The sequence below is a fragment of the Triplophysa rosa genome, linkage group LG7 (genome assembly GCF_024868665.1).
Source record: "Triplophysa rosa linkage group LG7, Trosa_1v2, whole genome shotgun sequence".
Classification (NCBI taxonomy): domain Eukaryota; kingdom Metazoa; phylum Chordata; class Actinopteri; order Cypriniformes; family Nemacheilidae; genus Triplophysa; species Triplophysa rosa.
This window is the reverse complement of record NC_079896.1, coordinates 13,729,518-13,757,458: the sequence shown is the minus strand read 5'-3', so window position 1 is coordinate 13,757,458 and position 27,941 is coordinate 13,729,518. Positions and strand designations below refer to the sequence as shown.

Sequence of the window (27,941 nt, the reverse complement as noted above, 5' to 3'; positions counted from 1 at the left end):
TGTGGCGTGACTTACATTTGTTACTAAAAAAATTGTAATCAACTTTTCTCACCGTTGTTTTAACACAGTCGGCTCTGGAACGACATGCTCACTGCTCCACCTCAAACATACACAACATGTGTGCACACATTTATTGGTATGCACACATGTAGTTTAAAGCCATAAAATACATAAACCATGTTAGCTGTTAAGGCTACTGGGAATGCGAATCCATTACGAACGGAAACTGTGTTCTTTATTCCTTGTAAGTCTCAACAATGCAACTGTTCAGCTCTTCGAGAGAAAAAGCCGTTCAAGACACTGGCAAAAGCAGATGGAAAGAAATAATTCATGAATGTGAAAGTAACAGCGTGCCCCACCCTGCTGAAAAGAGCAGAGGTTAACTCATACTTCAAGCCTGCCCAGCCAACCAGATTCAGAAGCAAAAACACACCCTTTGGCAGCCTGTGAGAGCTGCGCTGTCTTTCTCACTTGTTGAATTTCAACTGGAATGTCTGTGCTTAAGTCTCTACCTCTCCTGTTCTCCTTTTCTCGCTCTGCCTGAGGCCAAGCCTCGAGCTGGGCGTGCCACCATTTATCTTGCCACTTTCTCTCTGTACCTGTCTAACAGGTAGGGTGTGTGTGAGAGTGTATCGTGTACGTGAGTGTGTGTGTGTGTGTGAAGGGAAGCTCCGCCCTCTCTTCTTGTGCGTATAAAAGCCGTAAGCCAGCGGTGGAGAGGCACGCAGAGGGACATCGACTCTCCTTTGTGAGCAACCTCCTCCACTCCACTCTTCGCTCAGAGAGACTTCTCTAACCTCTTTCTCGTCAACTTTAAGACAAGACCCTCACACAGACACCATGTCAAGCACCAGGTCATTCAGCTACAGCATCGGTGGTGGCGGCGGTGGCTCCACCAAGAAGAGCTTCTCCAGTCAGTCAGCCTTCGCTGGAGGTGGCTCCGGCAGGGTCAGCAGCGTCAGGCGGTCCGGTGTTGGTTCAGGGTTCGGAGGTGGAGCTGGAGGCAGCTACGGCTTCAGCAGCAGCAGCAGCAGCAGCTACGGTGGAGGCATGGGTGGAGGCATGGGTGGAGGCATGGGTGGAGGTATGGGTGGAGGTATGGGTGGAGGATTCGGCGGAGGATTCGGTGGAGGTATGGGAGGAGGCTACGGTGGAGGTATGGGAGGAGGCATGGGATTCGTCCCGGCTCCCATCACCGCTGTAACCGTAAATCAGAGCCTCCTGGCCCCCCTCAACTTGGAAATTGACCCCACGATTCAGCAAGTGCGCACTCAAGAGAAAGAACAAATTAAGACTCTTAACAACCGCTTCGCCTCCTTCATTGACAAAGTGAGTATTTCTGCATCTTAACATGTCTCATGAATTGTGCAAAAAGATAGGCCTAACGTAATGTATGGTGGTTTTGTGCGTTCACGTGCACGAACGCAAATGCAAACTTTGTCTTTTATCACACCAAGTATGAACTTTGAACCAGCGACTCTTAACACTGAGACACTGAACTAAAGTTATTGCTTGCAGCAGTAAAAAAACATTGGCAGTTAAATGTTTCTTGTTTGGCATAACAAAAATTCAAAGCAACGCATTTTCTTAGTTGTAAAAGTTTAGATGAGTTTCACTAGAGTGGTACATCACTAACGTTACGTGGAAAGTAGAGTGTTAGCTGTCAATCGTGTCACTTAGCGTACATGTAAATTCTGCACATGCGAAAGCCATTCATAGTTGATCTCTGAGTATTCCTTTGGCTTGGAAAACACTCTCAAAAAACACATGACAGAGGCTGTCCAAATATGGGTGGAGTTTTGGTAATAACCTAGCAACTATGTGAGTCATAGATACACACACATTCAGACAGGGCTGCAAAAAGCTGTTTGCGTAGTCCAAAGTCTAGACTTTATTACATCACAAAAAAAGTGCACATCTTATTTGAAATTAAAAGTCATTATGTTATTATACGGTATTTCCACTAGACAATGTGCGGTTTAACTTGTGTCAGTGCAGATAATTTTCATTCTTATCAAAGGATAAGTCATCTGGGAGTCAAACACACCCATATTTGGCAACAAACAAATACTTCACAACTTTCTGAGCTAATGTGGATAGAGGACACACCCTAAACCCATACACACACCTTTATTTTGTAGTGCCTGTGGGAGAATGTGCAGAAAACACGGTTTCCAGGATGACTCATCTGTATTGTAGACACTAGGCACTTGCCTACTAACTCCATTTTATGACTTTTCACAGTCAGCAGGTTACAGGTGAAAGACTACATTATGCCTATGAAAGCCCTTTTGAGAGGTTAAGAATTACTGAATAATTTTCAAATAGCTCTAGAAATCTTGAAATGTATGCATATGCATAGTCTACATCTAGTTTAGTAGATCAGAACCTGGATAAGTCTCCAGTGGCCAAACACAAAACCTGCATTAGGGTGTGGCAGGTATGGCTTTTTCCCTGATGTTACTGCTGTTTTATCTGTGAAGCAATGCAGGTTTGGGCGAGGTCATTCTTGGAAGACAGTTTTTTTTTCGATCTAGGAGTTCATAGCTTGTGTGGAGCACTGCCACACCCAGTCAGTCCACTTTCACCTTACCCTCCCCCATCCGCTCACTCCACCCTGCAGAAAAATGCCTGGTAAAATGACTCATGCCCATTTGTATTCACTTAAACAATGGTGCCAGAGAGCAGGCACAAAGAGACCTAAAGAGCCATAATTACAAAAGAGACATACAAGTTAACACAAATCCATCAAACCACTTACTTATTCATTTATCCACTCATTTACACATTAGTCATCCATCAGTTTTTTTGACTTAGGGATTTTAATGCAGGATTTTAGTTTTTAAACTCTATGGAGCAATGGACAAAAAAATAGAAAATGACAATCACCCAGCTAACACCAACTTCTTTTTTTCTTTCCCCAGGTGCGCTTCCTGGAACAGCAAAACAAGATGCTGGAGACCAAATGGAGTCTTCTCCAGGAACAGACCACTACCCGCTCCAACATTGACGCCATGTTCGAGGCCTACATTAGTAACCTGCGCAGACAGCTCGATGGCTTGGGTAATGAGAAGAACAAGCTGGAAGGAGAACTGAGGAACATGCAGGGCCTGGTTGAGGACTTCAAGAACAAGTGAGTGAAGTTGTCATGTAAACTGGGATTAAATGAAATGTGCTGAGCTGATGTGAATTGATTAACATTGCATGTCCGTTCAACAGGTATGAGGATGAAATCAACAAGCGTGCTGGAGTAGAGAATGAGTTTGTCCTGCTCAAGAAGGTAATGACCATCCAACATTTAATTTTCTGTTTGTGTTCACTCATACGCAAGTGTTTTTAAATTGTTATGGGGTAAAATGTCCTCATCCTGCTCCTTTTCATTTTAGGATGTTGATGCCGCCTACATGAACAAGGTGGAGCTGGAGGCCAAGGTTGATGCTCTTCAGGATGAGATCAACTTCCTCAGGGCAGTCTACGAGGCTGTAAGTTCAAATGTGTTACCGAGACTAGTTAGGAAGGGGTACCACTGCTTTGTAAAGGCATATCATTTAACGATTGCTTGATCCGTATTTGCAGGAGCTGCGTGAGCTTCAGGGTCAGATCAAGGACACATCAGTTGTTGTGGAGATGGACAACAGCAGAAACCTGGACATGGATTCCATTGTGGCTGAAGTTCGTGCTCAGTATGAAGACATCGCTAATCGCAGCCGTGCCGAGGCAGAGAGCTGGTACAAACAGAAGGTGGGAATAGCACAGAAATACTGAACTCATAATAATAACTTAATAACTCAAAAAGTCTTCTGACAAGTCATCTGTGGCTACATGCATATTGATTTGTCTCAATGTATTATAGTTTGAGGAGATGCAGTCCTCTGCTGGTCAGTATGGTGAAGATCTGCGCTCAACCAAGGCTGAGATTGCTGAGCTCAACCGCATGATCGCCCGCCTGCAGAACGAAATCGATAACGTGAAAGGACAGGTAACGAAGATCAAATGTTTAAACATGACTAAATCACAAAAATATATATTTTTATTTTTTAAAAGCAAACTTTGCATGTCACTGTTTTTTAGCGTGCCAACCTGGAGGCCCAGATCGCTGAGGCCGAGGAGCGTGGTGAGCAGGCAGTGGCCCAGGGTAAACTCCGCATTAAGGAGCTTGAGGAAGCCCTTCAGAGAGCCAAGCAGGACATGGCCCGCCAGGTGCGCGAATACCAGGAGCTCATGAACGTCAAACTCGCTCTGGACATTGAGATTGCCACTTACAGGAAGCTGCTGGAGGGAGAGGAGAGCAGGTAGGAAGAGTTAAAAGATGTACCTCTACTTATCCTACAAGCCTTTGGCTGGGTGTTGAAAAAAGTCTGATTTGTTCATTTCTTTGCACAGACTGTCCAGCGGTGGAGCTCAGGCCACAATTCACGTGCAGCAGTCCTCATCTGGAGGCAGTAAGTCAATGTTCCCACTACCTAAACCCTTTAATCACTGTTTACATTCCATGTTGGATGAGTATCTGAACCTACTCTCCTTATCCTGCAGGTTACTCTGCTGGTGGCGGCTCTGGATTCGGATATGGTGGCGGAAGTGGATTTGGTGGCGGAAGTGGATTTGGCGGCGGAAGTGGATTTGGCGGTGGAAGCGGATATGGGGGCGGCACCATCAGCAAAACCAGCGTCACCAGCGTCAGCAGTAGACGCTATTAAGGAGAAGCTCCCCATCCCTTTCCTTACCTGCTAGATCACTCTCAACCTTCTTACAACTCAAACCAACTATGGTGCTATATTCTAGCCAGACAGCTATCCCCTGTTAGTGAGCAGTTATGGACAAGAATTTCTTAAACACAAAATTTAGGTTGTTCTGTGCGTTGATGGTAGTTAACGTGCATCTTTTGTCTGGTGGTTTCACTGCCATTTTTAAATCAAACCAACTTCACTAAAATGAAACGAGGAAGAATGTAATGGGAAAAATTTTGCTCCCAGACACTGAATTGTTTTGTTTCTGCACTGATATGTATGGGGAAAGAGAGACTTTATTAGAAGTATGTACACAGAGAAACCACTGAAGCCAATCGGGCCTCCATGAGAGTACAATTTCAAGTCTCATTATGACCACAAGCAATACAAGGGTTTCACTGAATCAGGGATTTACTATACAGGTCCTGAAAGTCCTGACTGGATGTTTTGTGCTGTTACAAGCTCCTTGGTATATTTAAAAGATATTTTGACTAATATGACTTTGGTCATTATGCAGTGGCTGTCAGCAATATTTTACATATTTGCTAAAAAACTTATACTATAGACTCCCAGCCACCTTTATGACAATAAGTACTTGTAGACTTCCAATGTCCAAGTAATTCACATGAAAGGCAGAACTGTTACAGCAAAAAACAGACAATGGCATTTCTGTGGCCCATCTCTCTTTAACCTTGTACTTGCTGAGTTGAAAGCTATAAGCTCCATTTATTGTGTGGTAACCATAACTGTAATATCTTAGACTTTCCCCTGTATTAAAATGGCTTCCAGAGCATTTGGTCCACTTGTAAAAACAAAACAAACTGAAACCATGTTTAACCAGATTTATTTTGTACCAATTGACTCTGTAACAACTTGAAATCTAAATACAATAAATCTGAGACCAAATATTTTGTCTTAATTTGCCATTTCTTGTTGTTTCAACATCATCTAGCAGCACATGAATGTAAGCACATACAAGAGAATAAATGATAAAAAATTTAAACAATTGAACATTTAATTCAATTACAGCCAACAAATTAAATATAAACTGGTATGCAGGTAGGCTATATTGTGTTGTAAGAGTTAACTGAACTGCATCTTGCAAGGTGGATTTCTGGTGGATCACCATTCATGAAATTTAATATTTTATGAGCAAGGTTGTCAAGATGATGTATATCTATGCTTTAGTTACAAAGCTTGTAAACCATAAATGAAATTCCATTGGATTACAGCTGCTGAGGTAAGTAGTTCACGTTGTTTTCTCTATGGGTGTTGGTTGCCTCAGGCTCACAGGAGCTCCTTGGAATTTCATTGACCTCAAACTCTTTTGTTGTTCTAAATATGCAAATATATAACAGAATTGCTGCCCCAACAACAGTCGTGAGAATGCCTAGGATGATTGGCACTGGATCTGGAGGATTGTGTCCTGCAAAAGGATTGGACATCAGTAAAATACACAAACGCGTAAGATTACATTGTAAGGTAAAAAATGATGACTAAAAAAAGGTACACACAAAGAACCTTTGCGTATACGCAGTAGCCCAAGCAACTTGGAAAAAAGTGTTTTAAACAAACTTTATGGTACAGTTGTGTCAAGTTTAATATTTTTTTCAGAAATATGTTTATTGTGAACTTGGCTACCAATTTTGGAGATGTCTTACTCCATTAAAGTACAAAGGACTCAGTATAGTCTGAAATATCTGTCTAACGGGTTATTTGGCGGTCAGGACTACATGTTGGTTGAAAAATTATTTACAATACAACATCACATTCTGCTGTCAGAATGTCTATTTGAGTCAGAATGTCTAGACCCCATGACCATTGGAAAGGGATCTTGGAGCAGTAGAAGTTTGTCTGTGGTAGTTGTGTATGTATGCACTGTTTATCTGGGAAAGTGATGGCACCAGAGTGCACTATTGCAGACCAGGTACACACTTTCATGACAAATGTATTCCCTGGTGGAGGTGTCCTCTTTTAGGAGGACAATGCCTTCAGTAAAACTACACATTGTTGAGGAATGGTTTGTGAAACAAGATAAACAGTTTAAGGTGTTGCCTTGGTCTCAGATCCAGTTAAGCATCTGTTGGATGTGCTGAACTAACAAGTTTGATCCTGGCAGCTTTTCATTGAAGCACCTACTGCTAACATCTGTGTGCAAGAACACATTATTTCGCATGTTATGTTTACTGTACACTGTAAAACTTTGCTGTAGTTTTTGCAGCAGGTTTGCCAGTAACTTACTGTAGCTTTAATTACAACTCAATATACTTTCCAATTAGTACTGTTTTCAATTACTTTAATCAAAATTAAAACACTTTGACTTTTGAGATTCACAATGAGCAAGAAGAGACTGGCATTAGCACAGCAACACTGCAAGTAATGACATTTTTCTCTTGTTTTCTGTAAAAATATTTAAAACTTCTTAAATTACGATACATTTACATAACAAGAAAATGATCCAAGATATTTAGTCTTGTTTTATGAAAGTATAAACTAGGTAAGTTTATGCTTTAAAGTTAATGCTACAGTAAGTTACTGGCAAACCTGCTGCGAAATTACAGCAGTCTTACAGTGTATACTTACATTTGTTAATTTTGTGACACATCAGTTATATCATTTATTAATGCAGTGGAGCGTGACTGACCTCCGCCTACTTGCGGTGAGTTGTGGGTAATATCAGCCGTTAAGAGTGTGCATCATTCTGCACTTCGAATTTCTACCGGAAGTAGTAGACCATCCTGGAATCTTTGGAATACTATTTTCAACATACTACGATTTGGGACATACTAATTCTACTTTCGAATAATTAGGACGGACAGTATGCTGATGGGAACGCAGGGCATGTTTATTAGATCTTCCTTGCATCACCTTTTTGGTGGCCAACAAGTTTATAAATGCATAGTTCAGCACTGCCCCCTGGTGTTTGCTTAAATTCCAGCATTACACACTAAAACCTTTTTATTATGGCAACAAGCATATAATGGAATGTTTAAAAGGTTGCATTTTCATGAAATATTACAAAATAAATAGAGAAAAGTAAATTCTGGTTTATTTAATTATTGCAAGATAATTTGTTATGTTAATTTTTTGTTGTGTCGACATTTTGGAGTACTTTAGCCCTCTATGTATTTTATGGCATGTGAAATGCAGGTCACTAATAGGCACTCACTGTAAATGACGACGCTATTGCTGGCGTGAGACAGGGACGTCCTATCAAGTCTGAACACACAATCGTACACTCCTTCAGGCACTGGGGCAAATATTTCAAAATCAATGCTGCTGTTTATTGTAATGTAGGGGTCTCTCAAAATACTGCCATTGAGTCTGAAGACCATTTCCATCTAAAAAATCCAGAAAAGACAAATTAATATGATGATTATATACTGACAGTGTTGGGTAAGTTACTCTGAAAAAGTAATTAATTACTAGTTACTAATTACATATTCAGTAGAGTAATTAGATTACTGTACAAATTACTCTCTCCAAAAAGTATTTAATTACTTATTACTAATTACTTTCTATATCTTATATCAACCTTGATTCAAGGTGATTCAAGGATGATTCAAGTGATTCAAGGATGGACATGAAATGGCTCTTTTAATTTATTCAAATAAATAAAATAAAACTACATAATGTAGTATTATTAAATAACCAAAGTATTACAAATGTGAGAAAGATAAATTAATGAATGCATTTAAAAGTTAGACTTTGAATTTTAATGTATATTCCAGTATTGTATTTAGTTAAATTACATCAGATGTAACTGTAATTAAATTACAGAAAAAATAAGAGTAATCCCTTACTTTACTTTTTCAAGGGAAAAGTAATTAAATAACAGCAACTAATTACTTAGTAACTAGTTACACCCCAACACTGTATACTGATATAATTATTTGCATCAATATAAAAAGCATGTTTGTTATTAAATGTATGACGGGGGTGAGTTACAGTGTCAGATGATGTTAAATACGGTGAGCTGAATGAACAGGTGATTTTCACAGACTGTTTGTCAGTGGCATACAATGTGGAGACAGGACCATATGTAACCACTGAAAGTTTAGGAGGAGGCAGCGCATCTGTCAAATTGAAAGTGCATTTATGAGACAAAACAGAACTATACAGTATCTTTAAATTGACATTATTCTTTTCTCTGTCTCACCTGAGCAAAATATGCTGAGAGTATTTATATCTCTGCACACAAGATCTTCAGTTGGACATTCTCTGATCTTTTTCTCACTCCCGCTGCATCTAACCCCTGCAGTTGTGATGAGGCTAATGCTTCTATCCACAACCCTCTTCCAGTCCACCGCAGGTCCACATCCTAATTCCCTGCACGCTACCATAGCAGTAGCTGCAGCTTCAGCTGCAGATGATGAATCTGCAGTAATGGGTTTCTGACAAACAGTTTCCCATTTGTCCCTGAGCTTGATATTCAGATTTCCCAGACAACCACCTCTTCGGCCATTTCTTACAAGCTGAATTGGTAATTCCTCTAAAAAAAGTGAAAATTAGGTTTAAACAATGAAGGAAAGAAAGTAAAACTGCAAACAAGATCCTTAACATATCACTTTTTTCTTATGAAAAAGATATTAATCTCACAAATATTTCCGGTAGAGTTTCAGAAGAGCTCAACAATATTTGCTAATATATAGTCTGCTGACAAATGTCAAATATTTTGTGTAATTCATGACCAAACTGTGTGAGAATTTATTATAAACACAGCTGTCTTGTTACAGTGTGTAAAGTATATAAATAATTTATCTGTTACCATTACATATGTTTTCTATTTACAGGCTCCCTTTCGAAGCAATACGGTGGCTGACAGAGGACTTAGATGTCGTCACGTTTTCAAACTCTGTAGAGCAGTTTGTCTGTTTAGGGCTAAACAACATGGCGAATTCCGTGCAACGTGACCACCAGTGTTTAGATGTAGAAAGCTCATTCTAATAAAAACATAACGCTTCATTATGTAAAGTCTTTATACAGCCCTGAAGACATAGTTTTGTATTTATATTGCATTTCTATCAATACATCCTCCTTAACCTTACACACTGGTTCTTTAAGCTTTAAAATATGTGTTTGGGAGATTAAACTGAAGAAATGAATTAATGAAGGCCTACATACAAGCTCACACAGCCACATACACATTGTACAAAAAAATGCATTGCTCCCCTGTACCTGGAATAGCTGCCTCAAAATTAGACAGCAGTGAATGTAGTACTTTTCCGTTGTACAACATCTTCATTGTGCAGACATATTCTACTTGGATGTTTGCATTTGTCTGTCTTACAAGGATCCTATTGTCGTTGCCAGTGAGATTCAGTGAACCCAGATGGATCAGGGTGGTTTGAGGAGTAGCAGGGAGTGTTCGATAATACAAACTCATTGAAAAGTTTGTAGCATGGTCGAGAGTTGAATCGCAGTACACAGTGTAATTTCCACCCACACTAAAAAATTTGGGCTGCACAGTTACTTTGGGAGGAGGTAGATGTGCTAGTAAAGAGATAAGACAAAGAAATAGTGAGTTTTCAAGAAAACAAACAAACAGTTCTAATACATATAAATAACATTGCTTACATATGACTAATTTAACAGGGTTACTGAATCCAGACTTCTGTCCATTATAAGTGGATTTGTACCAGCACACTATGTCATCCTCTGCAAAAGAATCAGCAGTGATGGTGAAAGTATATGGCTTTGAATATCTGATAGTCTCAGAGATCTGCCATGCCTCTGCAGTATCTAAGGTCTGTGATGGGCCTTTATACCTGCCAATATACATAGTTATAGGAAATGGAGCACTAGACACGAAACATTCCAAACCGACTTTTGTGTCTAGCTGAATATTACTTTCATTCACGTATCTTGAAAAACTGAGTTGGGGAACTGGAAGAGAGCCTAGAGGTGGGAAAAAGCAAGAGAGAGGAACAATAAATAATTATGATAGCATCAGCCTAGCAATTATATTATCGAATTAACAGTGTTTGTTTGTTTAATTATTTATTCAGCAAACCCTAAGCTACAACGAAAACATTTGTTTCAAACAGTGGCATTGCTAGGAACTTTTTAGATGGGCTTTAGCCACCCTAAAGTTCTAGCTTAGCCCCCCTAAAAAATTGTGAGTAATTATTTGTACAGGAATTCGAGATCGCTTTATAGGCGGACTGCGTTATTTAGCGCATTCTTCAGTTAACAGCGGCACAGAGTGGGGTGAACGACACAAGCAGAGGATAAAGGTGTGTGCATTAACATGACATCTGCATCTTTGCCATTCTTTGTTATAAATGTAGCTTACATAATGTGGCCTGGTGTAAGAGGAATAAAGCACACCCATGCAAAAATATGTTCTATTATTGGGGTTTAATCTGACTGCTGTTTACAAACAAGTCTTAAAAGCGGTCGATGGGAGAAAAAGGGTCAACAAGAAATAAAATAAACAAAACACAGGTTTTGGGACAAAAAGGTTCCTATGAGTTTTACAAAAAAAATGAAATCCAGTTCCCACACCTGCGGCTGAATGCAGAATCAGCACACAGAAAACACTCTTAACTCTATATCAGGTTAAATCTCGGTGAAACAAAACCAAAAAAAAAACAGTTACACACGCAAACAAAATGAAGCACAATAAAACAAAATACGGTAGTGGATATCCAAATGCTCGCTAGCATTCACCACGAGGTTCACTCGCCATGTGCACACCCGATCCACTGCATCCGGAATTACACTTATGCACATAACATCAGATCGTGGTGACACGCAACGGCACTCACTAAATCCTTGGTGTTTCGAGTCAGACGTGATCACCCAAACGTGTTTTTTCGTCAATTTTAACAATCATAGGTAGTTTAGATGGTTAGAGTAAGGTTAGGGTTAGGGTGTGGTTTAGGGTAAAGGTTTCGTAAGACTTGAAACACCAAAGATTTAGTCAAAACCAACAAGCCACGCCCACGGATCTGACTCGAAACACCAAGGATTAAGTGAGTGCCGACACGCAACACACACAGAGTTTCTTCTCTACAAGAGCATACCACATGTGGTCTCTCGGAGCTACGCATGCGCACAAAGAGCCAACGCCAGGCACCGCGTGAACGGGAGAGAAATCTCTTAAAGGGCCATACACATTTATTTCACCACACAACAGAAAGGTTTAATTTTTACCCCCTGGCCACACTCTCCCCTGCTGAGAGTCATTATCCTCGATGACTCAATACATATTCTTCACCTCTTTTACAGCCTCTCTGAAGAACACAGTACCAAGGCTTGTTAACACCTGTGAAAAAACTTCAGGGCTAAGCGGAACTGAATTACATACCAACCTTGGTTCGTTAAACGGGTTTGAATGCACACCAGCATTAGGCCGGCTGGTTCTTCTGGGTGTTGGCACTGGTCTCCAAGACACAGGTCTGTCTACCTTAGGAGTTACCACACACTCTAACGGTTCACCTGAATCAGAAGCTTGTTGTTCCACATTCTCTGAAACAGGATAAGAGCCAACAACAGAAGCCTCCTCAACTGGCCTGGACATCTCAACATTCACAACATTCAACTCAACATTCGGTTAAAACATTCGGTTAAATCGCTCACACTGAGCATTGCCCTGAGGCCGGTAAGGGGTAGTTCGCATTTTCTTTACCCCATACAATTTACACAACTCAGCTATCACCTCACTCTCAAAGTTCCTCCCCTGGTCCTAGTGTAACCTCTCTGGAATGCCATACTTCATGAACCACTCTCTGAGTAAAACCTTGGCTGTAGTGTCTGCCCTCTGGTCTTTGGTAGGGAAAGCCTATGTAAACTTGGTAAACACATCGGTTACTACCAACACATTCTCACGACCATCTGAGGCCGGTTCAAGCAGTGTAAAATCTACAGCCACCACCTCCAAAGGCCTTGACGCTAGAAACGATTTCATGGGAGGCATCTTCGTCAAAATACACCGCTGACACCTTTTGATCCACCTCTCTACGTCCTCATACATGCCAACACAGAAGCATCTCCGCCTCAACAGTTTAAGCGAGCGCTCAATACCCTGGTGTCCCATCTTGTCATTGACACTCTCCAGGATACGTTCCTGCAAACAAACAGGTACAAGCAGCTGCTGACACTCACCATGACGAAGATCATCCACAACTCTATAGAGCAACCCGTCTGACTCGGTAATACACTTCCTCTGCTTCAAAAGGGACAATACAGGCTTAGGCAGGCTGCGACTTTCCTGATAAGTGGGCTTTCGGTTATTATCCCAGAATTCTTTGAAAGAACTGAGAAACAGATCCTTTAACTGAAACTCTCTCAACTCCGCTTTTGTACAGCCCGGGAGAGTAAACGTACCTCCTCGAGTATCAGTCCCTTCTACTCTGACTCCACACTCTAAAGCACGAATCTGCCTCACTTTACAACACTGATCCCCAGCAGATAACAACTCTGGGTCCAAAGGCGTACCCTTATTTACCACATTGCAGATGGCAATACAGTCGTCATATTCTGCATCATCCAAGTTAACAGGCTCCCCTGCTAATGGGTGTCTAGAGAGTGCGTCGGCGGCAGCATTCTGCCGTCCGGGCCTGTACTTGACCTCAAAGTCAAAAACGGCTAACTGGGCCACCCACCGTTGCTCGATGGCGCCCAGCTTCGCTGTCTTCAGATGACATAACGGGTTGTTATCTGTGATGACTACAAACTTTGAGCCTAACAGATAACCACGGAACTTCTCGGAAACAGCCCATTTGAGAGCTAACAGTTCGAGCTTCATACTACTATAGTTCCGGTCGTTCTTCTCTGCATGGCGCAGTCTCCTACTAGCATACGCGATTACTCTTTTACCTTCGCCTTGTTGCTGACTCAAAACTGCTCCTAGACCTTCACTACTCGCATCAGTTTCCACAATAAACGGAAGGATGAAATCGGCATAGCCCAATATTGGAGCGGACGTAAGCTTCTCCTTCAGCAACTCAAAGGCTGACTGACACTCGGCTGACCACAGTGAACAAAACTCAGGCTTCCTAACTGTACCCTGCTGGTTCAAGCACAAGTTCACCAAGTCGTGAAGAGGACCTGCGATCCTGGAAAACCCCTCCATGAACTTTCTGTAAAAACTACAGAAACCCAAAAATGACCTTAACTCCTTCACCGTACTAGGAGTTCTCCATTGGCTCACAGCCTCAACCTTTCTGGGGTCAGTGCCAATGACCCAAAAACCTGACTTCTTTCTGCAGGAAACTACACTTCTCAAGCTTAACCTTAAGCCCGGTTTCCTTCAGACTATGAAAAACTATCTCTAACCTCTGAAGATGGTCTTGAAAGCTAGAGGAGTATACTAGGAGATCATCCAAGTAGACCAACATGATCTGGAAGATCAAGTCTCCCATGGCAGTTTGCATAAGGTGCTGAAAAGTGGACGGACCATTACAGACTCCAAAAGGCATACGAGAGTACTTGAATATACCAAAAGGGGTAGTGAACGCTGTCTTCGGTTGGTCTTGCTCACGCACTGCTACTTGATGGTACCCGCTCGCCAAATCAATGGTCGAGAAAAACTTTGCACCTCGCAACGCATCAAAACTTTCATCTATCCGTGGCAATGGAAATGCATATCGTTTAGTCTTCGAATTCAATTTTCTGTAGTCGACACATAGTCTAAGACTACCATCTGTCTTTCGGACAAGTACTATAGGCGAAGCGTACGCACTATTGCTCTCCTTTATCACCCCCTTCTTAAGAAGCTTGGTGATATGTTCTCTGACCTCACCATACTGGGTGGGTGGAAGGCGTCGATATGGCTGAGAAACTGGAACATCATCTACAAGATGGATCTCGTGCTGCACTTTATCAGAGAACCCGAGATCCTCGTCGGCCAATGCAAACACATCGACAAACCTAGAAAGCAAAGCTTTTAGCTCTGCTTGTTGCTCGACAGTACCACCTAGATTCAGCTTGTCAAAGAAAGCTGGCAACCCATTCACCAATACCTGTCTCTCTTCTGTTTCGACAGTTACCTCCTCCACTCTAGCTGAAATTCTATGAAACTTTACATCTCTGACTACTAAAAACCCACACTCCGACAGGGTTATTCCCATAGTCTCAACTGAAAGCTCGAGATAGCCAAGGCAAGGGATATCTAACCCATTTGCAGCTGTAATTTTGAGCCAACCAGATGTAGAAAGCATGTCTTCGGCTAGACCTGCTAAATGCTCTCTGAAGAACTGTTCTGTAATCGTACTGACCTGACTTCCGGTATCAAGCAAACATGAAACATTGACTCCGCAAATCTTCAAGACAACCACAGGAGACCTCCCCACAGCATTTTGGAGTAGACGGTCACGATCAGAGTTAAACTGAGTCGAGCCAATGGTCTGCCCTAGCATCGCCTGGCTCACAGCGACCGAGGGTGCGCATTTCCCTGAGGTGTGGAGGATACTGTATCCTCCACGCAATTTGGGGTCTTCGAGAGACCACATGATCGCTTCGTCTCGTACCTCAATCAAGGTCGCTTGGGGCTTATCCCTCACGAACTTACAAAGTTCTCTTCTAAGGGCAGCATCTTTAACCCCCTCAACAAACTGATCTCTAATGGCAGAATTCACATTTGCAATGGCATCTGGGGACTGCTTCACGACAGAGTTCAAGATCTGTGACAAATAGTGAGAGTACATACGCAGGTCTTCACCTTCTAATTGCTTACGAGTATAGAAACTCTGCAGTAACTGGGCAGGACTACTCTTCTCCCCAAAGGCCTCTCTGAGGTAGATAAAGAGGTCCTCTGTTCGCCGAGGTTGATCCCCCCATCTTAACCTAACCTTAACCTAACCTTAACCAGCACCCTTTAACAAAGAAAGAACAAAGTCTGCTTGATCTTCGGGAGTCTGGTTTCTAACAAGTAACACTCTTTCCACCTCTTCGATGAACTCATCCACATTTCTACCATCTTTGCTGAATTCCCCACTAAAAGACTGAATGTGTCTTTCCTTTGGCACGTAGATATAGGACCTATTGGGCTCTCGGTTTAGATCAGCTATCGCTGCTAAAGTTTCAGCATGTTTTCTACTCAATTCTTGGATTTGTCCCTGAACATCATACTCATCAAAATTTACATTCTGTCCAGTAGTGGAAGTACCCGGTAAGGCGGAATCTTCATTGCTAGACTGTGACATGTTGCTAAAGTACCATTACAAAAGTCCACAAACACAATGTCCCGTAGATTGTTTGTTTCTTTTCAGTTCAAAGGATATCGAATCCAGAAATCCAGAAATGTCAGTAACACGGGGAAAGTTCTTGTAGGTCACACGCAACAAGCTGCAAGTTGACAGCACACTCCTGGGCTCAGTCACGGGCAGCGACACCTCGTCCAGCGATCCGGTTCCTTGGCCACACAACTCTCAGCCAACGTCTTCACACTGGACACCCACCGCGCCGGTAATCACCTCCTCTCCGCGTTCCTGCAACTCACCACTACCGTATTTTGAGAAAAAAAATAAAAAATGCCTAGGAGCTCCCAACAGTCAGATACCCCACTCCTGGTACCAAAATGTGGCCGGGTGTAAGAGGAATAAAGCACACCCAAGCAAAAATATGTTCTATTATTGGGGTTTAATCTGACTGCTGTTTACAAACAAGTTGTAGCACTAGACATTTCTGCAGCAGTCTATCGTTATCACAGTCACCTAAGTGGTTAGCTAACACTTGCTATAGCTAATATTCACGGGAGGAAAAAAGACAGACCTTCTCTCTTGTCGGGGAACTCAAAAAATGCTTTTTTTATTTCTTATACTGCGCATACTCACATTAACTTCCTTGTGCACGCAGGCACATGACATCGCAGGCACATGACATCACTGCTTTGGCTATTTAACATGGCTTTGCTACTCATATTATAAAATATGCTTAACACAAGTACTATAGCGGTCGATGGGAGAAAAAGGGTCAACAAGAAATAAAATAAGCAAAACAGGTTTTGGGACAAAAAGGTTCCTATGAGTTTTACAAAAAATGAAATCTAGTTCCCACACCTGCGGCTGAATGCAGAATCAGCACACAGAAAACACTCTTAACTCTATATCAGGTTAAATCTCGGTGAAACAAAAGAAATAAAAAAAACAGTTACACACGCAAACAAAATGAAGCACAATAAAACAAAATACGGCAGTGGATATCCAAATGCTCGCTAGCATTCACCACGGGGTTCACTTGCCATGTGCACACCCGATCCACTGCATCTGGAATTACACTTATGCACATAACATCAGATCGCGATGACACGCAACACACACGGAGCTTCTTCTCTACAAGAGCGTACCACATGTGGTCTCTAGGAGCTACGCATGCGCACAAAGAGCCAACGCCAGGCACCACGTGAACGGGAGAGAAATCTCTTAAAGGGCCATACACATTTATTTCACCACACAACAGAAAGGTTTAATTTTTACCCCCTGGCCACAATAATATGAGCGATACAAGACCCTGTAAAAAGTCTGCGTTCACCCCTCGTCAAACTGTTAACTAGTTGTTTACCTCCAGCAAAACGAAAGCACTTCACACCAATGACGGCATACTTTAGAAAATGATCATGATGATATTGTAGCGTAAAGAAATGTGTCATTCATGAATAACGTGCTGTTTTTTTCTTCACCTAGTTATAGAGAGCTGACGGTACAGTTTTGAGAGCCCCGGAAAGACGACGGGCGGATAGAGTTCAGCCTGGTGCTGCTGTGTTATTCATTGTTCTGAGTTCCGAGTAAACAAAAGTGTACCTAGAAGCTCTTTGTTGTTTTTCAGACGCTTTACTATTTTTATTATTAATTTACAATATATTGTGGATGTGATATATGAACACGCAGTCATGCACTGCGCTCGTGCTAATCAGAACGAATGGCAGGGAAACATCATATCAAGTTATTCTTTCTACTAAATAATGACTCAGCAGTTGGATTGTGACATTTATTATATGGATTTTTGGCTGTTGTTGTCACTTTGAATTTAAAAACGTTGCAGATTGATCAATTAATGTGATATTAATTTTAATAACAATAACTTGTCTTTATTCTGCATATTCTTTCTTAATTATTTATTTTAGTAATGTATACACAGTATGTGGTGCTTAGAGAGTGGCTATAAATAAATAAATATATATATATATGTATATTATATATATGTATATCCTCATTGGAGGCTGAGCCCCCCTAATATTGAAAACCTAGAATCGCTCCTGGTTGCAAATATGATTTGCTGTATCTGGGAATTCATTTTACGATACGCATATTTGTAAAATAACAATATTAGGAGCAACAAGATTATGTCATTAAAAATTCCTGTAAAAATATATTCCTTCAGCCCAGGCACCAAAAAAAAGTAAAATAATAAGAACTGCAATTTTACTGATATTTAGCAGTATGTTATGTAAAATAACTTACCCTGGGAAGCTGTGAGTCTCAGACACATCATCCAGCACATGACAGCTATTGCTGTGAGGAAAAGAGATGTTATGTAAGGGATGATGTAGCCGGTTGTTATTGCAGAAATAAGCCCCGACATTGTGATCAGCACCCGACGTGAAGCAAAGGGTCTTATCACACTGAAGGGGCTTATTTCGCGATAACAACCGGCTGCTTGTTCATTATCATGCTTATTACACGGCTACTTGCCACATGAGAAAAACTGGACATGAAATGTGATTTTTAAATATTTGATTATCTTATTTTTACCGAATGCAGACCTTCCGCGAGGAAAAGTCATTTACTTTTGGTTTTAAGGTATAGAAATGACGTTCAAATGTCACGAAAAGGTAATCTGGTTTAATCATTTGTAAGTATAATGTCATATATGTTATTAAAAGACATATTTATATTTAATTTGTCAAAAAAACCTGTCAAAATGATTTGCTGTATCTGGGTTACCGGGTGTTATTAGTTTTGAGAGGTTGTATCTGGGAACAACGAATCTGCAAATGTGGTGGCTGGCCAATCAGAATCAAGCATTCCAACGAGCCGTGTAATAAGTTACTGTAACATTTATAAGATAATTTCCCAAATTATAGTATTTTCCAAGAGATAGTTCACCCAAAAATGAATTATTCACTCACCCTCATGTCATTCCAAACCTGTATAATTTTCTTCTGCAGAACACAAAAGAAGATATTTGTGAAGAATGTTGGAAACCAAACAACACTGGCCGTCATTGAATTCCATTGTATAAACACAAAACCACATTTTCAAAATATTTTTGTTTGTGTTCTACAGAAGAAAGTGTCATACAGTACACAGGTTATAAGAGACATGAGGTTAAAGATTCAAATAGTATCATGCTGTCATGCATTCTGACTTCTTTACACTGTTAAACGTGCTGGCTTCTCATGCTTAACATGGTCAACTTGTTAAAAAACGAGTTGGACGTATGACTTGATACACTCCCCCAGCACTCCAACTTGTTTCGGAAAGTTTTTTCTAATTCTGGATCCCTGTGTTGTCACAAGGATCCTATTCCGTTATTGGCTAAAAGCATGCCAAGGCGAAAGAGCCCGCCCACGAGCCAAACGACGAGCAAGACCCGCTTACCATCAAGGTTATCTATATGCTGCGTCAAGATGGGCTGCGCTGCATGCAGCTTGTTACTCTTGCGATAGTGAAGTTTAGTCTGTTTGTTTACGGCATTTCAGTGATGGATGTTATATAAACGGTGGATATAATGCTGGATTTGGAGATCATTTGAAACTGATAGATGGCGTGGTCCCAGTGCTAAAAGATGCCGGACATGAACTGCACGCGGTAAGTCAAACTAAGTCATACATCTGTGTTTTGTTGGCAATCGGCGTTTACGTGCATAATGTACAAAACACGAAGGGATGATGTGATGTGTTGCTTGCTCGTGCTGTAGTTCCGGCCCACTCTCCCCACGAGTCCCACCTCTAGCAGCTCATGTTTTCCCGGAAATAATCGTACAGCTGTATCTCTCTTTAATACATTTGATCAAACTAAATACTCTTCAAAGATACGATGAATGCAATACTATTGTATAGGCAGTCAAGATTAATATGAGATTGGCAGAAACTGCCTGTGATACGCAATCTTTAAATAAATCATGGCAGATTTTTTTGGCAAACTATACATGAAATGTGCATGTTTGATCATTTGCAACACATAAAGATTCACAAACAAAGTAACCTTGAGAGGAAGCTGAACACAAATTTTGTCTAAATCTAACAGTAGCCTACTACTCTTTGGGCTACACTGTAAAAAAAACATAATTTTGCAAACATTTTCAGTTATTTTATACTTTCCACATAATTTTACTGTTTTTCATTATTAAAATACAGTCAAAAAATGTAAAATTACAGAAACGTAATTTACAAGGAAAAACTGTTATTTTACAGTTTATCTCTGGCACCCCAGCTGCCAGAAAATGTAAGTTTTTATTTTTTTTATTTTCAGTGTATAGTGATATTACTAGATCAACCATGGGAACTCAAATGTTTGTGTATACACTTTGAAAATAATTGCGACAAAACGCTCTTCAGAGTGATGCAAAAGAAGAACCATTTTTGGTTTCCCAAAAGGAACCATTCACGTTTAAGAAGTAATCATTTTATACATGATGGTTTACTAAAAAAATCTTTTGTGAAACGGAAAATTCTTCAGAGTTTAAAGGGTTTTTATTTTAACTGTTTTTAAGAGTGCATACTGTAGTAGTTGATATTTAGAATAATTAAATTGTGTTTTTGGAAATTTCACTTTCTGCTCACTTTAGCTTTATTCTATAAAGTGTGAAAAATATTACACATTTCTTTGCTCTGTAAAGTCCAGGGAGAATAGAGTGAGTTTGTTGGTCAACTCTAGTCAAAATCCAAATTACATCTTGCGCCTATTTCAACATTTCCAAGATTTTGAGGACCACATATGTAAACAATTAATTAATTTTTAGAATTAATACATATATTTAAACAAACTTTTTAACTTTAGTTGAAAGAGTTTAAGTTTGCAGTGCATACTAAAGTGGATCATAAGTCTACTTCAAGTTGGTTTCACAGGACAATTTGCCCCACAAAATTGTGAATCTTGACATCAAAAACATAATAAAAATTTAAATAACCACATACCTATTCTCTTGCCCGGAATCATCCTGACAGGTAAACGTAAATGAGACTGTGACAAATGATGATAAACTTCAACTAAAATGTACTGAAATACCCCACTGGTGAAACAGTGTTTGTGTAACTTCCTGTCAAGCAATTTACAGGGAAGTTCATTGATTCAGTAAAAAAAAAATGTTTTTGTAGTTACAATATTGGTAAACATCCTATGTGTACACAATTCAGACATATTTCAAATATGGTATTTTAAATATTGTATTTATTTATTTTTTATTTTCCCATCTTCTATACATTTCTTATCACTAAACTAGTAAATTATTCTAAAAATAATTGCACAGGATAGGATCATAAATTTAACCAGAGGTCTCTGCTTGACCTAAGTGACCCTGCTGGACCTTTAATCCAGCATGGCTTAACTGCCCCTTTCAGGATGACTGTGTTGCGTAACTGTAAAGGAGCAGATTACAGACCCATGACATGTGTCTCTGCAGTGCTATCACAGGTGAATACGTGAGAAACAGAATAACACTATCACTGTGTATCACAGGATACACAATTTATTCAATCATATTTACAGTATCATACAATGGATCTTGCATATTTACATAAACGATTATGCCATTAGTGATACCTGTTGCTGCTAATAAAATAGCCTATCTTTAACATTTCACAAGGTAATTTCTTTAATGTTAGTGATGGACTATGGAAAACAATTAAAATGTTTATCATTAGACATAGCATTCGTAATTTAAATTTAACCAACAATCATCACTGTAATTTTGCAGCACTAAGGGTTCCAAATAGAATTGCAATGCTATGATTTGCAATAAGATAGGAAGCAGTTACTTGAAACAGGAATGGACAACTGAACTTTCAAAATGTACTTCCGCTTTTAAGAGTGTTTGTTATTCACGGCATTGCTTCATTGCTCGTTTCCATAAGCAAGGATTTTCCCACATGACATCACATTGAGAACGTATCAGAGTGACCTCAGTCCTCACATTTTTTCCTTTTTTCCTTGTCTTTGCGTTTCTTTTCTTTCTCTTCCTTCTCTTTCATTGCTTTCTTCTCTTTCTTCTTCTCATTCTTGGCTTCTTTGTACTTCCACTTCGGAGGCTCCAGGTAACCCTTCTGTTTTTTGTTTTTCTTTTCTTTCTTAGGGGTGGGCTCGGAAGACTTTGTCACTCTGATCTGTGGAACGCAGCCCGAGGGAAACACGCTGTTGCGTCTTGCTGCTACACGAGGAATGAAGGTGCGCATACCGGACTGAGCAATGGACAGCACGCTGCCTCGCCTCTGGGTATCAACGCAGCAGGGCACAGAGGCTGATGTGGATGAGTGGATAGATGGTGAAATCGAGGTGATGGAGTTGTTTCGATGGCAAAGCGAACCCTCCTCCAGCTGTTTATCTGAATACTTGAGCACCAGCTCAGCCACGGCCAACCGTGGTTTGCCTGCCTCCGGAGGGCTGCTTGGGCACAGCGGCCGTGTGGCAGTGGCTATAAGTGGGCTGTGTATACTGGTGGTCATTCGCACCATGTGGTCCATGACACCTTCGTCCTGCGGGTCCCGTGGGAAGCTAAAACCTAATGTTCTCTTCAGACGATGAGTCAGTTTCTGGCTTGCAGTTTTATTGGTTGTTGCTTTGGCGACCAGCACCTTAAGGTTGGGCCACTCTGGGATGTAGGACATACAGAATTGTTCCGCGGTTGGGCGTAGCACAAGGCGACGCAGATGCTGCAGTGTGTCAAAACGACCTGTTTTTAGTGCCCAGTCTCGTGCACATTTACCACGGTTTGAGTCTACAGCATTAACATCAGCACCTGAAACATAGAAGGCAAAAAGGAGAAAGAGAATCTTCCAAGATTCCTATTTTGCATTAGAGAGGCTGCGAGAGGACGATTATTAGAAAGAAAGCTTTATCCATTATGAAACTTACAATATTAAAGGGAAAGTTCACCCAGAAATGAGAAATTCTATCTTCATTTACTCAACCTCTTGTCATTTCAAAGCTGTATGACTTACTTTCTTCACACAAATGTGTGTGTGTGCGTGTGTGCGTGCGTGTGTGCGGAGATAGCAAACCAGACATGTGTGTGTGTGCGTGTGTGTGTGTGTATGTGTGTTCAGGCCATCACTGACCGTGCATTATAAGAGCTGCCACCACATCATTCCTGCCCTGTATGGCCGCTTTAATGAGAGCAGTAAATCCTCTGTTGTCTCTGATCTCTGTGTCTGCTCCAGGGAAGTAATTCATGATGTAATTACATATGGAGACGTGGCCTGTGAACCGAAACACTGAATTAAGTTGTAACACAGACAGCAGCTCTTTAAATTATCATTATAGTTGTGACAACTGACCAGCTTGAGCTGCGATCATCAGAGCAGTGTTGCCATCATTGTCTTGGTGATTAATATCCAGATGTGGACAACTGTGAAGCCCATAAACAATTGAAAGATAGCCTTTGTATGAAGCAAACATCATCCCATTCTGAAAGAGAGAATTATGGTATGTTACAATGAACTCAATCAAAATAATACTTGATGGACCCCGAGCTTTTATTGTATGCGTGTTAGCTTTAGAGCCATATGCTATGCTAAATTACTCCAAAAAGTTAACCAGCATATCGTCGCTGACCTTCTGAAAGATATAGTTCACCCAAAAATTCTGTCATAATTTACTCACCTTCGAGTTGTTTCAAATCTGCATAAATGAAGAGTTTGGTTCCAAAATGAGATAACTCATTTAAAATTTGTCATTTGGAACTTTTGACTCCTATTGTTTCATTTTCCAATGGAGTCAATGAACTGTTTGGTTACAAGCATTCGTCCAAATATCCTTCTCTGTGTTCAACCAAACAAAGAAATTTGTACAGATTTGGAACAACTAGAGAGTGAGCAATTCATGACAGAATTTTCATTTTTGTATAACAAAATTGTAAATTTTATTTTTCATCCCTTGAAACCTCATATGTCCAAATTTGCTGTTTTGCAATACACTTTTTAATACTATACAGTATGTGCAAAACCCAGTGACAAACATAAAGAGTGACTAATAATGATTTATGGCAAAAATAAAAATCACAAAATATGGAGATATGAGGTTTGAGAAGGACAGTAGCAATATTTAAAATGTACAGTTCCTTGTTTTTGGGAAAACTGAGCAAAAAGGTTATGTTCAATCAAATGCTCTCTAGAATGAGAATTCTCCTCTTCCTAAAACAGTAGCAATAATAAATAGCAAAAAGGACTATGATAAAAAATCTAGACCTCATGTTTCAAAAGGAAATACACCAAAAAGTCTATTTATAGCATTTTCAACATCTGAATGCTCTGATCTGTGCTTGCTTGGTATGTCTTATGTTCTCAAACATGAAGCTGCAGTCTTACCCATCCATTAATGTCAACTTCCATGACTTCGTTGTGGGTCACACCACGCTCCAACACCCTCTTTAGGGCCTGTGCATCATTTTGGACACAAGCCTCATACAATGTGTTGGCAGTTCCCTTTTTAACACCCTCTCTCTCATAATCCGGGAGAACAGAATCATCAGATAACACACTTCCCGAGTCCGACTCTTCCTCTAACAATGCGATTTCTGAGGCATCCTCATCCGGCCCTGACCCAAGGTATGGATCCTTCAAGTCAGAATTTCGGACTGCTGCCATGCTGTCTATCAGAATGCAGGTCTTGCCTTCATTATCTTAGATGGCATTTGTGCACTCTTCCAAAACAGTTGCAATAGGTCACCACCTTGGAAGGCAGGAATATAATCCAAGTTTTATGCTAGCAGGACCTACAGAAAAAACACAGGGATCTTCAATCAAGTCGATGAAGCATCCAAAAATGTGGTGATGATTCGTAGCAAAAGACAAGGTTTGCAAATACATATGATGTTATCAAGCTCTATTGTCAAATGGCTTAATTGAGTTGAAAAAGCAATCCACACTCTTTTGTCTGGATATATCTGAAAAGTTGTGAGTTTTAGTAGCTCTGGGTTCGGCCCGAGATAGCTGTACTTTAATTGTGAGGGCTAAATCTGGCCTGCAGGCTTAAAATACACTTGTAAACAAGCTTAACACATATTACAAACACAAGTTACCTTTCTTAACTATAGCTTAAACATAACAAAATGATGTTTCTCAAAACAGAAGTTCATTTAAAAAATAATTTCTTATGTTGTGTGTACCAATGAAATAGAAATGTAATGTAATGATTTACATAACAAAAACATTCGTCTTTTTTGAACAAATAAAACAGATGCTCTTAGCTCCATGGTTTGCCTATGAGGCTGTTATTAAATGTTTTAATAATGGGATGCTTGCGTTTTAAACAATAATTCAAATGATTATTGTGTAATATAAACTCACCTGTGTCCTCCTGTCAGACAAAAATCCTTCAGTGAACGCTGGTACCTCAACAGGATTTTGCAGCAGATATCACATCTGAAATTACAATCCCAAAAAAGTCAATTGTTAATTTTACCTCTTTACGGTGTGTGTGTCTGTGCATGTACTGTGTGTATGTGTGTGTGCAAGGGTGTATACAGTACATGCTCTGTAATGCTGTCTGACAGCGCAAGTCATTAGACTGACTAATGCCTTTAGGATCAGAAAGGACCCTATACGTGGTACTTGTAAGTAAAATCACCTTTCACAGATACACACAAGCTCACATTTTCTACAAACATACCACAATCATAGTCAAGCTATACATTTTCTTTTTAATATATATAAATATTTCATATTTCATATAACAAACAATGGCCATATGTTACAGGACACACATTAGATTTTTGTATTATACGTGAGCAATAAGTTATGAGGGGATGTGCATTACTGTGAATAAATCACGCCTGAAGGGCATTGTTAGGGAGTGGCCGTTTCAGGTTTACATTTAAAAGCATAACATTTAATTTTTTTAACATTGCTGTATGAAAAATGTCACGCATTGAATTAGTTCCAAATATGTGACAAATGTTTTGACTAGTACTTTAGTATTTACTTTAGTAAACAGTAGTAAAATCCTGGACGTATAGTACACAACAGTATTTACATCAGTTTATCTTTTCACTAGTTATTACTATGTTACGACACCCCACTGTGCTCTCTTTAGGCTGTTCTCTGTCAGTGCACGGGCAGGGTTTGGCCTGTGTGGCTTAATCAGTTAATTAAGTACACCTGGGAAACAGGTATGGGGCATAAGAGGTTCTTTGTTTCCCCTCTCTGGAGGAGATTGGGTTGGTTACTGTTTTTTAGTTATCACACATTCTTTGTTTGCTCCTCCTTTGGTCTAATTTATTTTCCTGTTGTATTGATTCATGTATTGCATTTACCTAACATTTAGTTATTTTTTCCCTAGACAAAACTATAACTTTATTCTTAAATAAATTATACTTTGATACAAAACTTTACTTTGTTGTGCATCTCCCCCTTTTTTTATGTTGCGGGCTTTATATGAGCCAGGCCGTAACATAAATTGGGGACACTCGTCTGGGATCTAGTACCGTAGTTCCATTTGAGATCCAGGTGATTACGTGTTTCGGTTGTTTGTAAATGTACGACAGAACTCTGGTTAGTCAGAGTGCTCCAGCTGGATCACTTGATGGAACTTTAAAAGTTATTTACGTATAAGGGAGAGCATTTAATTATTTTGCTTGTAAGTATTGTTAATTGGTATGTTTTTTTTATCTAAGGGGCTAAGTTAGGTTGTGCATCGTTATTGCTTTAAACGTTAGGCTTTTTGTAGTTGGCTAACAGTTTGTTCCCTTTCTGTCGGTCTCTTGACGTTGTGTCGAGCCGACAGATGGGGTTCGCTCTTGAGAACCTATCAACTTCGACTAGTTTAGAAAAGGCCAATGAAATTGGCGAATGGAATTTGCATGCCGGACTCCGCCCCCGGATATCCGGGTATAAAAGGGAGACGGCATGCTTCATTCATTCACCTTTTTGTTCTTCGGAGCCTTCACACATGATTGACTTCGAGACTACAACTCTACGCCGAATTACTGCTGGAATCTTACGACGTGGTACAGCGGACTGTCCCTTCCTGCAGCGACTTCCCCTGGGCGTCTCGGCAGTTCCAGAAGTGTTTGAGTTTTTTTCTCTAAAAGAGCAAATTTCTCCAGCGTGGTATGTCCCGCTGTTCTCCTGGGTGCAACACACTCATCAAGGAGGGGGACGGACACGAGGTCTGCTTCCAGTACGCTGGGGAAACCCTTGTGGATACGTCCTGCCTGCACTGCGGGCGGTTGACGATTCAGACGTTGCGTCACAGTTGGTGTTCCCACGGGACTCAGCCACTACCTCGTCTGCTTCCCGTTCCGTGACAGCAGTGGCTACGGCCCTGCCATCCGGTACGGCGAGCAGCGAGGGTGATATGAGGATTACTGTGAGCGCTAATCTGTCACCCATCTTGCAAGGGGGGGCTGTTTGGTGATACTGTCGAGCCGCAGTTTTCGACAGTAAAGGAGCAGACAGACGATATCAAGCATATCCTCCAACGCCGCGACTCGGCCGCCCTCTCGGCCAGCAGCCCTGGTACTCTTCAATGCCCTTCGGCCCCGGTGCCCCCACTCAGGCGGCCCCCCGGAAGAAGACGTCGAAGAGGAGACCACCACCCCTTCAGCAGCCGCGGCGGAAGCCGAAGCGGCCCTCATGGGAAGACCCCAGGGAGATCGAGATTACCTTCGGGCCCGACCCCAGCCATTCCATCGCTGGTTGGTCGATCCGGGATGGTTCCTGCCCCGTCCCAACAACCCACTTCTAAGAGTTTTTCTCTCTCTCTGGGTGTTTATAACAGCCGCTCACACCCTCTACATGGCGGTGTTCGGCAACTCGACGTTGCGTCACGGCGAGACCCAATGTCGAGTATAATCAGCAGCCTAAGCACTCTCAATCAACAGTGCGTTGTGCTACATCATCGTCTGGGTATTATCACAGCCGCTCTCACCCTCTACATGACGGTGTTCGGCAACTCAACGTTGCGGCGAGACCCAATGTCGAGGATAATCATCGGCCTAAGCACTCTCAATCGACGGTGCGTTGTGCTAAATCATCGCCAGGCAGGTAAAACAGCAGAGCCGATCTCCTCTCCGGGGGCTCCCCCACGGAGAGGGGTCCGCACTGCCAGCCAT

The 27,941-nt window shown here is 41.0% G+C and overlaps 3 protein-coding genes across 6 annotated transcripts; 1 reads left to right on the top strand and 2 right to left on the bottom strand.

Moving 5' to 3' along the window:
• Positions 1–706: 706 nt before the first annotated feature.
• krt4 (keratin 4) lies at positions 707–5,635 on the top strand. The gene is made up of 9 exons (XM_057337440.1): positions 707–1,329; positions 2,925–3,133; positions 3,220–3,280; positions 3,387–3,482; positions 3,577–3,741; positions 3,854–3,979; positions 4,072–4,292; positions 4,384–4,442; positions 4,534–5,635. The coding sequence occupies exons 1-9, from the start codon at positions 841–843 to the stop codon at positions 4,695–4,697; spliced, it is 1,590 nt and encodes a 529-aa protein (XP_057193423.1). The 5' UTR covers positions 707–840; the 3' UTR covers positions 4,698–5,635.
• si:dkey-195m11.11 (uncharacterized) lies at positions 5,515–20,899 on the bottom strand. Of its 4 annotated transcripts, none has more exons than XM_057337443.1 (9): positions 20,812–20,899; positions 18,134–18,184; positions 10,578–10,625; positions 10,305–10,385; positions 9,906–10,220; positions 8,887–9,219; positions 8,676–8,803; positions 7,897–8,068; positions 5,515–6,153 (listed from the first exon to the last, which is right to left on the bottom strand). In XM_057337443.1, exons 1-9 carry the CDS (start codon positions 20,831–20,833, stop codon positions 5,954–5,956), a joined length of 1,350 nt encoding a protein of 449 aa, XP_057193426.1. In that variant the 5' UTR covers positions 20,834–20,899; the 3' UTR covers positions 5,515–5,953. The 4 variants fall into 4 exon arrangements, with proteins under 4 accessions (XP_057193426.1, XP_057193425.1, XP_057193424.1 ...); XM_057337442.1 differs by adding an exon at positions 18,802–18,834 and having other exon boundaries at positions 10,305–10,625; positions 20,812–20,861; XM_057337441.1 differs by having other exon boundaries at positions 10,305–10,625.
• Positions 20,900–21,577: 678 nt separating this feature from the next.
• Positions 21,578–25,284, bottom strand: ankrd33ab (ankyrin repeat domain 33Ab). The gene is made up of 5 exons (XM_057337445.1): positions 25,177–25,284; positions 24,196–24,602; positions 23,167–23,296; positions 22,948–23,088; positions 21,578–22,628 (listed from the first exon to the last, which is right to left on the bottom strand). Exons 2-5 carry the CDS (start codon positions 24,472–24,474, stop codon positions 21,796–21,798), a joined length of 1,383 nt encoding a protein of 460 aa, XP_057193428.1. The 5' UTR covers positions 24,475–24,602; positions 25,177–25,284; the 3' UTR covers positions 21,578–21,795.
• Between the last annotated feature and the right edge of the window lie 2,657 nt (positions 25,285–27,941).